The sequence below is a fragment of the Medicago sativa genome, chromosome 1, assembly GCF_051527215.1.
Source record: "Medicago sativa cultivar Bolivia chromosome 1, Bolivia_mono, whole genome shotgun sequence".
NCBI lineage: Eukaryota > Viridiplantae > Streptophyta > Magnoliopsida > Fabales > Fabaceae > Medicago > Medicago sativa.
The window spans coordinates 90,309,279-90,322,578 of record NC_140749.1 but is presented as its reverse complement, the minus strand read 5'-3'; the positions used below and the strand labels follow the sequence as shown (position 1 = coordinate 90,322,578).

Sequence of the window (13,300 nt, the reverse complement as noted above, 5' to 3'; positions counted from 1 at the left end):
TAGGGTGCGTCACATATAATAAAAATCGCAAAATGTAATTAAATATAATCCGATCGCGTCAAAATAATAATATTCATATTTTTTTTCTCGTCTTAACTATTATGTTTTTTTTCTTTCTTTCTCACCATTTTCTTTCTCCGTATGTTTTCTTTTCAGGACAAAACCAACATACTAGCATGTTTTAGTATGTTTCTTTAATAACATTCTTTCTTTTTCTTTTTTTCTACTGAATGTATTCTTCTGTAGGTTTACACAACAAAATAAATTATAAATAACAAATATTTTCATTATAATATATATACATATCATTCGGTCTAGGCCTGCGGCTCATAATGCTAAAGTCATCATAGTGAATATTTTACAATGATCCATGAGTCTTCATGAGATTTAATATAAACAAAGCATAACTACCATCTAGCTAGAGCCATAATGCATCAGTTAAACTACATCAGTCCTACTATGTTACCAAGGCTGACTACTATCCAAAATAAAAGAGTTTTAAGAGACATTAAGTACATAACAAACTAATTAGCACTCTTAAACTCTTTCCCACACACTAGAAGTCACATCTAAACATGGCCATTAGGGTCTCCCCCAATGAACTCTCCCTCCTCAAGGTACTCCTCTGGGTCCTCCTCTGGTTCCTCCTCTGGATCCTCCTCCTCGGGTGCATGGACTCCTCCTCCTCCCTGCTTAGCAACATCAACAGGATCAACAACCGGAGGAACTATAGGCTCCTGTGGGTCTGGTCCTACAGGTGGGACAACACCCATGTCATGGAGAGCTAGGTACAACCTCTGCAATGGTAGAATCATCTCTGTGGTCTCATGAGTAACAATAGTAGTAGTAGGCTGGCCACCGAATCCTGTGGTAGTGCGAACAAGTCCGGTAAAGATCAATGTTTGGGTGGCCAAATTTATTTCCCAAACATCATCCCTCGGATCCTCAAGGAACTCGATCCTGCGTGTTCCTGAGTGAGCTAAATATCTCCCTGGCATCATCTACAAAAACGTCCGAACATACCCAAAAAAAAACAACAAGATACAAAAGCAAACAAAGAAGGGTGAATTACTTGTACACAAGTTTTCCACGTGATTTATTACATAAGGAAAAAGAAAAATAATCTATATACAAGATAATATGATAATTACATAGATATAATATTTTTCTTTTCCTTCACTGTCCAACAATTGCAAAGCATATTAAATATATAAAAGAACTATCTTTTAAAAGGTCAAATTATAATTTATAGTTTGACATTCAACTTGACACATGCATGAACTCTTTTGACTTTTCTCTCGACTCTAGTTTATTTTTCTTTTCACAATTTACTACTCCATGGAGGTTCCATTCTAATGAGCATAAGGCCGTTTCGGCGACTATAACATGATTATTAGTATTCTGAGCAAGATATACTTAAACTCTAATCATTCTAGTCCGATCGCACTACCTTATTATAGATAGTCTAGTTTTGTCAGGCTCACCGTGTCGGGTAGTACGAGTACCTTCAGCCGGGAAGCAATCCCCAACTATTGATAGGTTTTCGAAACACAAGTGCCCTCGATAGGTCCTCAAAGTAACCAAACCATAACTATCCTCATTCCCATCTACACCTGAGTGTATAGGGACCTGTTATAGCTCCTTAATTGTCCCTACTTTCTAGACAAGACAATTACTCAAACTCAACTCAACAATGTCAAACAAGTATATATCATAATTATCATTTGTTCATTAAACTGGATCAGCCCTTAATTCAAATAATATAGTGCTTAAGAATTAGATACCTTTAAAATAAGAGTATACAGTCATGTTTCTGGTTCATTCAAGTTTACATATATCATATGGTAATAAGTACTCATTCATAAAATTCATATTCATCAGTACATAACTTCCATTCTTAACAATTACATATATGAGTTATATGATGTTGCCATAAGCTATATCTACTTACATATGTTTCTGAAAATATTATCATATTGTGATTGTGTTTCTAAACTAGAAAATATATGATTCTTTTTCTTTTATAAGATACTTACAAGTCAAGATTTTTAGTGTTGCATAACACTGGCGTAGGATGCACTTCAGAGCAAGCCAATGCCAATTGGTTCCAAAATTCCAAATTATTTCACTGTTCTATTTTTTTTTTTTTAAGGTTTGAATACACACTCTAAAAATATGGAATACATACATGAATTTAAAATAATTTAGAAGTATGGAATACACACTCTTTAAAGGTATAAATTATAGCATTGAATCATAATCAACACTTTGGTTATAAGTCCTATATTTCAAACCAAATTCATACATCCAATTCACATATCACTTATCAAAATTTAGCATACTCATTTACTTACACAAGAATGATACCAAATAAACATAATAGAACTATCTAATCAAGTAATCATTTACAAAACTTTTTTTTTCTACTTGTATATTACATTTTTAAAATAATACTCCTAATTATATTAACTAAAACACATATAAGTCGATGTCCTTTGACATATACTTGATCGCTAGAAATTATCACCTCATCGAGAAATTAACTCTCCCAAGTAGAGTTATTTACTCACACATAATCACTTAAGCACATAACTTATGCAAAATCTTTAAAACTTATTAGTAGTAATTCCCCGTACCTTCGGTTTCTTCGAAAGTTGTTGTTATATCGTTTCCGTCTAAAGCAGCTCCAATATCACCTAGAATACTCATCCCAAAATAACTATCTATTAGACTATAGTTATAATCAAGGTTATACTGTCTTAGGCTTTTCATACTACTTAAAATAAAAACCCATTTTTAATTTATTCATTTCTAACTAACAAAAAGAATCCAGCTTTTTCTCCATACTCTCTTTTCTTAATTCTTTTTTTTTTTTTTCTGAAAGTGCTAAAGACATAATACACCAATATTGTTTTCTACAACTTTGTTATGAGAAAATTCATAACATCCAAATTTAAGTTTTTATTCTAAAAATAATAGTGTCTTTAATTTCTAACTTTTAACACAATTAGTGCAGAATAACTTACGGTTAACACAATTTTAAGTAAACAAAACCTGGTTTTCTAACTTTAATAAACAAACCTGATTTTCTAACTTCTAATAAACAAACCTGGTTTTCTAACTTTTAATAATAGTGTTTTTTTTTCTTTCCAGATTATAATAAGTATATTATACTAATTATATGTTTTGATTTTACTTCAAATTGCACTTATGTTACTACCTTATTAGTCACAATCATTAAAGGCCAATTTAATAGCTAAGTAAAAGGTGTTGGTATCTCTTAACTGAACAATCGGTGCAAACTAAATCTATGAGGTAATTCCTCTTTGTTCCATGATCTTTAAAGGATAAAGAAAGAGCAAAATAAAACCTATTCTTTCTTTAATCAGTAAGGTACAAGGGTATATAGACATGAGGAGTATAAATGAAAAGTTTGATTGTGTCTTTTTGTTGAAAGTGATGGTGTGGTGGGGTATAGATCTAGTTTTGGAATTAAGAATAACTTTGAAAAATCAGAATTCCAGTAAGAATACAAACAAGAGAATAAAGAATAACTATAGATTTGAGAGAGAAAGTTGAGAAAAGGAAAGGAAGAGAGAGAGAAGACTAACCTGTTATTAGAAGAAGCAGATAGTGAGTGTGTGTGGTTTAGTAAGCCAAGGCATAATGTATTTATAAGAAGAGAGAGTGTGGTTGAGGATTTAATGAAATCAGTTTTGGAACATATCTGTACGTCCTCTTTCTTCAATTATCCCTTCCCTTTTTAATTTTTTTTTTATTATAAACAAGTAACGTGGGAAGAAAGAAAATATTTTTTTTCCCTTTTTATTATAAAAAAATTGTTAAGTAACGTGGGAAAATTATAACTCTTTTTTTTTTTATATAACAACAACAATTACTAAGTCCACCCCCCCTTTTTCTTTTAATTCTTCTATTATTATTATTCTATTATTTATTTTAAAACACTTTTAAATATAAGTTAAATTTTTGGATGTTACAAACGAATTCTTTACAAATCCGGAACAGAAACGAATCTGTTGCAAATCCGTTTGAAACGTGAATTGAACTCAGCAACAAAGAATCCAGAATCGAAGCGGAAACAGGTCATGAAAGAAGGAGAACGAAGCTGATTCAGTCCAATTCAAAGGATCAGAGCGAAAATCTCAGCAGCAAGATCCACAACCGGTCAAGTTTCGAGCAAAAACGTGAGGTAATTCTTTCCTCTTTCTACATGTTGTTCTACGTTTGGTGCTTCATCTGTAATCATGCCATAATTCCGATGTGTTGCTGATTCATGTGCAATTTCGTTTGATTCTCCATTCCTTGCGTCGGATTTAAGCTTTAGTGTGATTATTGTTGCGTTCTTTCTTGTTTGTGCGTGTGTTTGTTCTTGTTTGTGCTGCGTGTTTGAGAATGAGAAGCGATTGATAGAAGAAAGGAGAGTGAACGTTCAAGAAGGGGAAGGATGATTCGTGAGATGATTAGGCTTATGCAGTTCGGTTTGGGTGTTATTGCCATGAGAGGAAGCTTATTTGGTTTTGAGGGAAAAAGGTAGTGTAAGCCGTAAAAGAAGAAGAGTTGGGGAAGATGGTGTTGTTGTTTGCAGAACCAAATCTTATACCATATCCATGCCTTTGACCCGCCCCATACCTGATCCAACCCGTTTTTTCATCCTTGATTGGGCCTGGGCTTCATTTGTTTGCAGTTTTGCTTTAATAGAATTGTCTTAATATTTCTGCACTGCTTAATGCTTCTTACACCTCCTGCATGCCCTTGTTTTATGTTAAAATCTCAAGAAAATTACTATTAGTTTGTGATGTTTTTTATGTTTCTTGATAATTTTTGCTTATTAAAAACTGATTAGAGGCGTAGAAAAATATCTCGTGTCCTTGTCAATTCAATGTCTTGATTCATGTTAAAATGTCGTTATAAAAACTTTCAAGTTTTATGAATTCTTTTGAGGTGATTTTGGCATTTGAAACCTATCTTTTGGGATGTGGTTTCATGCCAAAATTCACTCCAAGAGTATGTGTGTTTTTGTCTCGCTCTTAGTCCACTTTTTTGAAGAATTTCGTGAAGTTTTAATGTGATGTTGACCTTGAAATTTTGGTATAAAGTTGTGACATTTAGACATATAATTTTGTGGAATAAATTTGCCTCTTAATGTGGTGTTTGCTTGCTGTTTTGGTTTAGTTCTTGAGGACCTTGTGTTTGGTAAATAATGTGAAAATCTTTTGTGAAATAAGAGTGCATAAAGAGCTTGAAAATCTTATAATTTTTGGTATGATAATTTCCCTTGGTTCTCATATTTGTTCCCTTGGAATGAATCACTTGCAATGTCTTAATGTTGTGAGAATCTAGGTCTTGAGTTTGCTTTAGGATTATATTGAATTTCAAGCCCTTTTGTCACTTTTTTGCTAAGATTGTTAGTTTACTTCCCTTGCAAGTTACAATAGCTTATTATGCATTTTGATACTAGCTTCTATTTCATGTGTGCTACTAACCTTTCTTGTTTCATGTCTCATTTCCATAGCATCCCACATCATATTCATCTCTATTTTTCTTGCAATTTAATTCTTACCAAAATTTAGAATGTAAAAACTTAGGAGCTTTTGTAATATTTTCCTATGCCTTTAAATTTCTTGCAAGACCATAGAATGTATCTAGGCCAATGATGTAATGAGGACAATGGAGTCTAATAATGTACACCGACACAAGCACCGACACATGCACACACCTCACTTTAGATATATGGCTAGAATATGCATGTTTAGATGTATGTTTAGGATTGTATGTTTAGATGAATGCCTAGGATTTATGCTTAGAAAAATCAGTTTTCCAAAAAATATGAACAAACTTCACTCAAACCATTTTCACAATAAACCTTGGGATCAAAATCCCATTGTAATTTTCCCTTTCATTTTCTTAATCAAATTTTAATGAATCTTAATCATACTTAGACCATATTTTGTAAATGATTAATCCCAACCTCACAATTTCATAATCTCATGCCCTTGAGGCCTCTTTCCATTCTTCAAAATGCCATTTTCAAACTTAAAATCAACCAACAAAAACAAAAACATTTTTGGAAGCGAACTACGACGGATTTGATCCCTTAAACGGGTACGTAGGCAAGGAACAAAATTCCTTCAATTCAAATAAAACAAAAATTCAAATACTTTCTTCTCCCTCCAATTCTTCACTTAGTAAACTTTTAGGTTTAATAAACACTTTTCAAAATAGCATTTAAAAATAAAACGCGCGCGTAGAAATTAAAGACGGTTCCTATAGATTACTATAGTCGTTATGGGTGCCTAACACCTTCCCGTAGCGAAAACAACTCCCGGACCTCGATTCTTAAGGGTTTTGCTTACTTTTTCCCTTCCCAAGAAAAAATAAGATATCACCGGTTAAAAAGGTTCAAACGTAATCAATGTTTGACACCCAAAAACCAAGATAAAACAACCAATATTCATGACCTTTTGAATAGAGAAGGCGCTGATGCCCGTATGGAGGCTTACTTGCGTGAGTGTTTTTATTCGTTTTGTCCGTAGTTTGAGCTTTTGTGCTAATATATTTTTAGGAAGCTTTTAATTCAAAACTTTGTGATTTTGTTTTGGCAGGAGAGATGATGCCCCTAACTGGAGCGGAGATGAAGAAGTATATTGCGGAATTGGAGAAAAGTAAGAACCCGGATGGGTATGTGTCAAGCAATCCCGCAGGCGTATCGCTAAGAAAGCTGAAGAGGAAAGAAGCTGCCAAGGGTGATGCCGTTGTGATCGAGGTGGAGGGTTCTGAAGGCGGGAGTGAGGGGAATGCCCTTGCTCGAGCTGACTCACCCGTCCCGAAGAAATCAAGGACTGTGAAGGGAAGCCAGGCTGGTGGGAGTCGCCCAACGGCGAGTAAAGGATTTGGCGGCGTTTCTCTTAACGATGAGGCCATGGAGTCGTTCTGGCACTCTGAATTTGACTTTCGACGGTATGCTTTCTTGTCTTAAGTTGTTTCTTCACTGTGGGTTCTTGTGTTGTATCTTAATGAGTTTGTTCTGTTTGACCTGAAGGTACATGGCGGAACTGGTGCCCTTCGCCAAAGTTGATGTTGAAGCAGCGGTGAAAGCCAAAGCCAGCGATCTAGTGGCTGATGCAGGTACAGCCGCCCTGCGTGTTTTGCTATTGAATCACGCTCTGAAGTTGAAATATGGAACGCTGGAGAAGAAAAATGTTGATGCTGCGGAGGATGTGGAGAAGTGGAAACATAAAGCCACTGGTCTAGAGGGGCGACTAACAGAGGCATTACGGGACAAGAAGGCCGCCGAGGGCGCCTTGGAAGAAATGAAGAAGGCAAAGGAGGCCGCCGAGTTGGAGAGAGACGAGAAAGACCAAGCTCTGAAGAAGTCGGAGCTGGCTGTTGATGAAGGAAGGCGCTCTTTGGCCATCTACTTTGAAAACGGCTTCAAACGTGCCACTGAGCAGGTGTTGTTGTTCAACCCTGATGCTAAGGTGGACGAGCTGGATCCTTTCAAGATCATTGTGGATGGAAAATTGGAAGATGATGAATGAACCTTTGTTATTTTTCTTTAAGTTATTTTGTTTTGTTTGGTTTATTGTAACTTAACTCTTGGCTGCTCTTCGAGGCATCTTTCTGAACAATATGGTCCTGGGGCCTGCTTTATTTTGACTAGATTATATTTATGCTTTGTTTAAAACCGTAATTTTAACGATGCGTGCTTTTCGCATTTCTTCTTCTAACTTTTTATATGGAATCGGCTTTTCCTTTTGGATATCTTTCTTGGGTGTAGAGTGAAAGAGAGGCCTACTGATTATAGCGTTATTTAATTATATGTTGCCCACTATTTGTTTCGGGAGTGTCGTATGGTGTATAATGTGTTTAATACTGGCGAGGTTAAAGAGTGACCATAGCCTTTCATGAAGCGTTTTCTGGACAAGGTTCGATAGTCGATTCTTGTCAGAGCCTTCGTAAAGGTTGACGTCTTTTGGAGGTGAGCATAACGGAAGTGGCGAGACCATGTTTATAGCTTTGCTTTGAGAGTTTTTGGGATCTATTTTTAGGCGAGCCTCGCTCCAAGGTCAACGAGTTCGCTTCGACTTGGCGAGCACCGTCAGAGCCTCGCTTAAAGGTTGACGGTCGTCGAGGATGCTTGGGACCTCTTTTCAACTTGTCAGAGCCTTGCTTAAAGGTTGACTTATTTCGACTTGGCGAGACCCTTCAGAGCCTTGCTTAAAGGTTGACGGGCTCGCAGGTCCTTGGGACCTCTCTTCAACTTGTCAGAGCCTTGCTTAAAGGTTGACTATTTCGACTGGGCGAGACCCTTCAGAGCCTTGCTTAAAGGTTGACGGGCTCGCAGGTCCTTGAGACCTTTCTTCAACTTGTCAGAGCGTTGCTTAAAGGTTGACTATTTTGACTTGGCGAGACCCTTCAGAGCCTTGCTTAAAGGTTGACGGGCTCGCAGGTCCTTTGGACCTCTCTTCAATTTGTCAGAGCCTTGCTTAAAGGTTGACTATTTCGACTTGGCGAGACCCTTTAGAGCCTTGCTTAAAGGTTGACGGGCTCGCAGGTCCTTTGGACCTCTCTTCAATTTGCGGACAACGAAGTTCTGTCTGTAAAAAATAAACATAGGCGAGCAGATATCATATATGAAAGGAATAGGCGCCTCGTTAAAAACCCCTGCCCTTGCAGGGGAAAAGAGTGCTACCTAAACCCTGTATTATTAATAATGTTTAGAGATAACATTTGGTGTTGCGTTTGCATACATCATTATTGTTGGAAATACTAGTAATGGAAATATAAATAACAGAAAATTAACTATAATAATGTCGGAGATTTGCCACGTTCCAAGTACGAGGTACTGCTTCTCCACTTAGTTCTTCCAATTTGTACGCTCCGTGATTGCACTTCTCCCGTATTCTGTATGGTCCCTCCCAGTTTGGGAAAAGTTTTCCTATCCTGGTTGGGGCGACAACTTGCTTCAGGACCAGGTCGCCTTCCTTCATTTCTCTTGGTACTACCTTGGAGTTGTAGCGGCGAGCTGCTCTCTGTTTGGCGGCAAACTCCCTGGTGTGAGCTTGTTCTCTGACTTCGTCAATGACATCCATGCTGACTGCCAAACCTACTTTATTCGCTTTGATAAAGAAAAAGGAAATTATAAACTCAAGTTTTTGTGAGAATGATAGACGTTCCTGCACACGTAGAGGTTAGTTTAAGCATAGTAATAAAGGGTGATACCTTCTTCAGAAAAGGACTCTCGTCGCCAAGTGGGGGTATCTATTTCTACTAGGAGCATGGTGTCCGTACCGTACACCATCGTGAAAGGCGCTTCCATTGTTGTAGAATGGGGCGTCGTGTGATAAGACCATAGTACCTGAGCTTATGTTGATTGACATGGCGTTCATTTATTATATCACAATATTTCAAACAGATGGAAATGAGTGAAAAGTTAACCTGCTTTCTGAATTTATGTATTTAATCTTACGAACGTTCTTACCTCATGGAGTTGTTCTGCCCAGAGACGGCTTCTAGCTTCCTTTTGATCCCGCTGAGGATAACTTTGTTAGCGGATTCAGCTTGTCCGTTGGCTTGCGGGTGAATTACATAGACGAATTTCGTTTGTATTCCTAAGTGCTTGCAAAAATCTATCACTGTCGAACTTGCGAACTGAGTTCCATTGTCTGACACTATGCATTGCGGAAGGCCAAAACGACATATGATCTTTTTCCAATAAAACTTCTTGACTCTTTCTGCTGTTATCTTGGCGACTGCCTCTGCTTCGATCCATTTGGTGAAGTAGTCCACGCCTACTATGAGGAACTTAAGTTGTCCTGGTGCAAGAGGAAATGGCCCGACGATGTCAACTGCCCACTTGTGGAAAGGCCACGGAGAATAAACAGAAGTTAACTCCTGAGCTGGGGCGTGCTGCTTATCTGAAAATCTTTGGCATTTGTCACATTTTTTGACGAATTCAGAGCTGTCTTGAAGCATGGTGGGCCAGAAATATCCAGCACGAAGAAGTTTTGCGGCTAAAGCGCGGCCTCCGATATGGCTTCCACACACTCCTTCGTGTACCTCCAGAAGAACTAGGTGAGTCTCATCCTCGCCTAGGCAGCGTAATAAAGGGGTTGTTCGTCCACGTTTATATAACTTACCGGAAACTATGACAAATTTTGAAGCTCGCCTTTTGACTGTTGTTCTTCTTCGCTACTGATGGGCGTGAATGAACCGGTCAGGTACCTCAGTAATGGTCCCATCCAGCCTTCTTTGGCTTCGGTGACATGATGAACTTCTTCGAACTTCGTGCTGGGAGCAGCAACTACTTCCTGGATAACAGTCTTGTTGTTGCCTGGTCGCTTGGTGCTGGCGAGCTTTGCCAATAAGTCTGCCCTGGAGTTTTCCTCTCGTGGCACGTAAATTGCTTCGAAGAATGTGAAGTGTTTGGCGAGATGCTGTAACTTAGCTAGATATCTGGAGAGTTGGGCGTCCTTTGTCTGATATTCGCCCGAGATCTGGCTTGTTATGAGTTGAGAGTTACTTTTAGCTCTCAAATTTTCAGCCCCCATTTCCTGGGCTAAAGTCATGCCGGCGATCAATGCTTCGTATTCAGCTTGGTTGTTGCTTGCTTTGAACTCGAACCTGAGGGACTGTTCTATGAGAATGTCGTCTGGCCCTTCCAAGATCACACCTGCACCGCTACCCTTCAAGTTGGAAGAACCGTCTACAGACATGAGCCATACGAAAGGGGCTTTTTCCTGAGCTGGCGAGGAGAGCTCCACGACGAAATCCGCCAAGACTTGAGATTTGATGCTTCCTCGAGGAACAAATTGTACGTCATACTCAGATAGTTCAATAGACCATGCTACCATCCTTCCTGCCAGGTCTGGCTTCCCAAGAACTTGCTTGATGGGGTAATCAGATTTTACGACAATCTTGTGGCTCTGGAAGTATGGTCGCAGCTTCCTCGCCGTCGTGATTACGGCTAGAGCTAGTCGCTCTATCTTTTGATATCGTAACTCTGCACCTTTAAGCACCCTGCTAACGAAGTAAATCGGTTGTTCTCCTGCTTCTGATTCTTCTACCAAGACTGTACTCATGGCGTTTTCTGAGACCGCCAAATATAAGAATAGGATGGCGCCCGCACTTGGTCTTTGGAGAACAGGCGGACTTGACAAAAAACTCTTTATTTGCTGGAAAGCCTCCTCACACTCTGGCGTCCACTCAAATTTTTCCTTCTTCTTGATGGAAGCGAAGAAAGAGAAAGTCTTGTCTCCGGTGCACGATAAGAAACGGGATAAGGCTGCTAATCTTCCCGTGAGTTGTTGTACTTCTTTGATGCATGAGGGGCTTCTCATGCTGATGATCGCCTGGCACTTCTCGGGGTTCGCTTCAATGCCTCTTCTGGTTAAGAGGAAACCTAAGAATTTTCCCGCCTGTACTCCGAAGGAACATTTTACTGGATTCAAACGAATTCTGTATTTCCGAACCTGGCTCAGAATCTCTTCTAGGTCGTCTGCATGACTACGCCCTTCTTTTGTCTTCGCTACCAGATCATCAATATACACTTCTAGATTGCGCTCTATCTGCTGAGAAAAACCTGTGTCCATAGACCGTTGGAAAGTGGCGCCTGCGTTCTTGAGGCCAAACGACATGACTTCATAGTGATAGTTCTTGGTGTTGGTCATGAACGCCGTTTTGGGAACGTCTAGGGGGTCCATACGTATCTGGTTATAGCCGAAATAAGCGTCCATAAAACTCAGAGTTTTTTATCCAGAGGCGTTGTCGATCAGGTGGTCAATGTTGGGGAGGGGATAAGGGTCTTTGGGACATGCCATGTTTAGGTCAGTGTAATCTACGCACATTCTCCACTTCCCGTTTGCTTTCTTTACGAGGACCGTATTGGCCAACCAGGTAGGGTACTTTATTTCACTTATAAAGTGGGCGTCTGCCAACTTTTTTACTTCGTCGTCTACAGCTTTCCTTCTCTCTTCGCCCATCTTTCTTTTTCGCTGTACAACTGGTTTTACGCCGGGCTTTATTGACATATGGTGGCATGCCACGTCAGGATCCATTCCTGGCATTTCAGATGGGCTCCAGGCAAAAAGATCCAGATTCCTTCGCAACAGGTTTATCAGGGCGGTCTCCTCCTCAGGGCTCAGGGACGTACCGATCTTCGTGGTGTGATGAGTTTCTGGTCCAATAGAGATTTCTTTTAAGTCCTCGGTGGGCTCCAGACGTTCTTGTTGAAAATCCTCCCTGGGGTCTAGGTCGATCATATTAACCTCATGCATTATCTCGTTATTGGACTTCTTCTTGGTTTTCTGCAGGCGCAAACTATTGTGGTAGCATTCCCTAGCAATTTTCTGATCACCTCGGATGGTTCCGATTTTCCCATCATCCAAAGGATATTTCATCACTAAGAACTTGGTGGACAAGAATGCGCCCAGGAGATTGAAAGAAGGTCGCCCTATGATAATATTGTAAGAACTAGGCGAGTTTATCACGAGATACCTGACGCGAATGGTTTTGGCGTGAGACCCACTTCCGAAAGTTGTTTTTAGGGTGATGTAGCCCCTCACATGAACCTGCTCGCCCGTAAATCCTGCCAGCGTCCCTTTGAAAGGTTGTAGTTGTTCTGGATCTAAACCCATTCGATCGAAAGTGTCATAGTACAGTATATCGGCCGAGCTGCCTGGGTCTATTAAGACCCTTTTCACATCCCAGTTAAAGATCTGCAGGGTGATGACCATAGGGTCATCATCGTGTGGCACAACGTCTCGATAATCTTTGGCTGAAAAGGAAATGTCAGGCTCGCGCTGATGATTGCGCTCCTCATACTCTTGGCACAACATTACCTGCCGCACATACTTCTTCCAGGATGAACTTGACTCGCCTCCTCCGGCGAAGCCGCCAGATATGGTGTTCAACGTGTGTCTTTTTTCTTCGGCGACTTCTTCTTTCTTGCTCGCCTTTGACCTCTCATCCCTTCTGTCTCGAGCGTATCCCCGCAATTTCCCGCTCTGGATTAGTTTCTCAATTTCTCGGCGAAGATGTATGCACGAGTCGGTGTCATGGCCCCGTAGTTTGTGATACTTGCACCATTTGTCCCTGTCTTCCCCCATGGTGGTGCGTTCTCCAAGTTCGGCTTGCGGTAGTAGGGATTGAAAGGTCGTTTGTCTGTTCCTCTGTAGGGGGCGCGGTCCCTGCCGCCTGATGGTTGGTAAGGACGCCGCTCCGAATTGTTGGGCGCGCGTTCCCTTGCGTCTCTTGCCTTCTTCTCAGCGTTACTTTCTTC

General features: G+C 39.8%; 3 protein-coding genes across 3 annotated transcripts; 1 reads left to right on the top strand and 2 right to left on the bottom strand.

The window, feature by feature from the left end:
• Positions 1-327: 327 nt before the first annotated feature.
• Positions 328-3,697, bottom strand: LOC146959000 (uncharacterized). Its single transcript, XM_085740506.1, has 3 exons — positions 3,612-3,697; positions 2,637-2,696; positions 328-1,001 (listed from the first exon to the last, which is right to left on the bottom strand). The coding sequence occupies exon 3, from the start codon at positions 999-1,001 to the stop codon at positions 570-572; it is 432 nt and encodes a 143-aa protein (XP_085596632.1). The 5' UTR covers positions 2,637-2,696; positions 3,612-3,697; the 3' UTR covers positions 328-569.
• Positions 3,698-6,628: 2,931 nt separating this feature from the next.
• LOC146958999 (uncharacterized) lies at positions 6,629-7,559 on the top strand. The gene is made up of 2 exons (XM_085752943.1): positions 6,629-6,978; positions 7,061-7,559. The coding sequence occupies exons 1-2, from the start codon at positions 6,629-6,631 to the stop codon at positions 7,557-7,559; spliced, it is 849 nt and encodes a 282-aa protein (XP_085609069.1).
• Positions 7,560-11,771: 4,212 nt separating this feature from the next.
• Positions 11,772-12,857, bottom strand: LOC146958998 (uncharacterized). Its single transcript, XM_085752915.1, has one exon. It carries the CDS (start codon positions 12,855-12,857, stop codon positions 11,772-11,774), a length of 1,086 nt encoding a protein of 361 aa, XP_085609041.1.
• Positions 12,858-13,300: the final 443 nt, after the last annotated feature.

Bases quoted from the DNA above. Each gene is read 5' to 3' on its own strand.
- LOC146958998 (XM_085752915.1), bottom strand. From the start codon at position 12,857: ATGTTGTGCCAAGAGTATGAGGAGCGCAATCATCAGCGCGAGCCTGAC.
- LOC146959000 (XM_085740506.1), bottom strand. From the start codon at position 1,001: ATGATGCCAGGGAGATATTTAGCTCACTCAGGAACACGCAGGATCGAG.
- LOC146958999 (XM_085752943.1), top strand. From the start codon at position 6,629: ATGATGCCCCTAACTGGAGCGGAGATGAAGAAGTATATTGCGGAATTG. The intron at 6,979-7,060 runs GTATGCTTTCTT...TTTGACCTGAAG, and splicing joins TCTGAATTTGACTTTCGACG to GTACATGGCGGAACTGGTGC.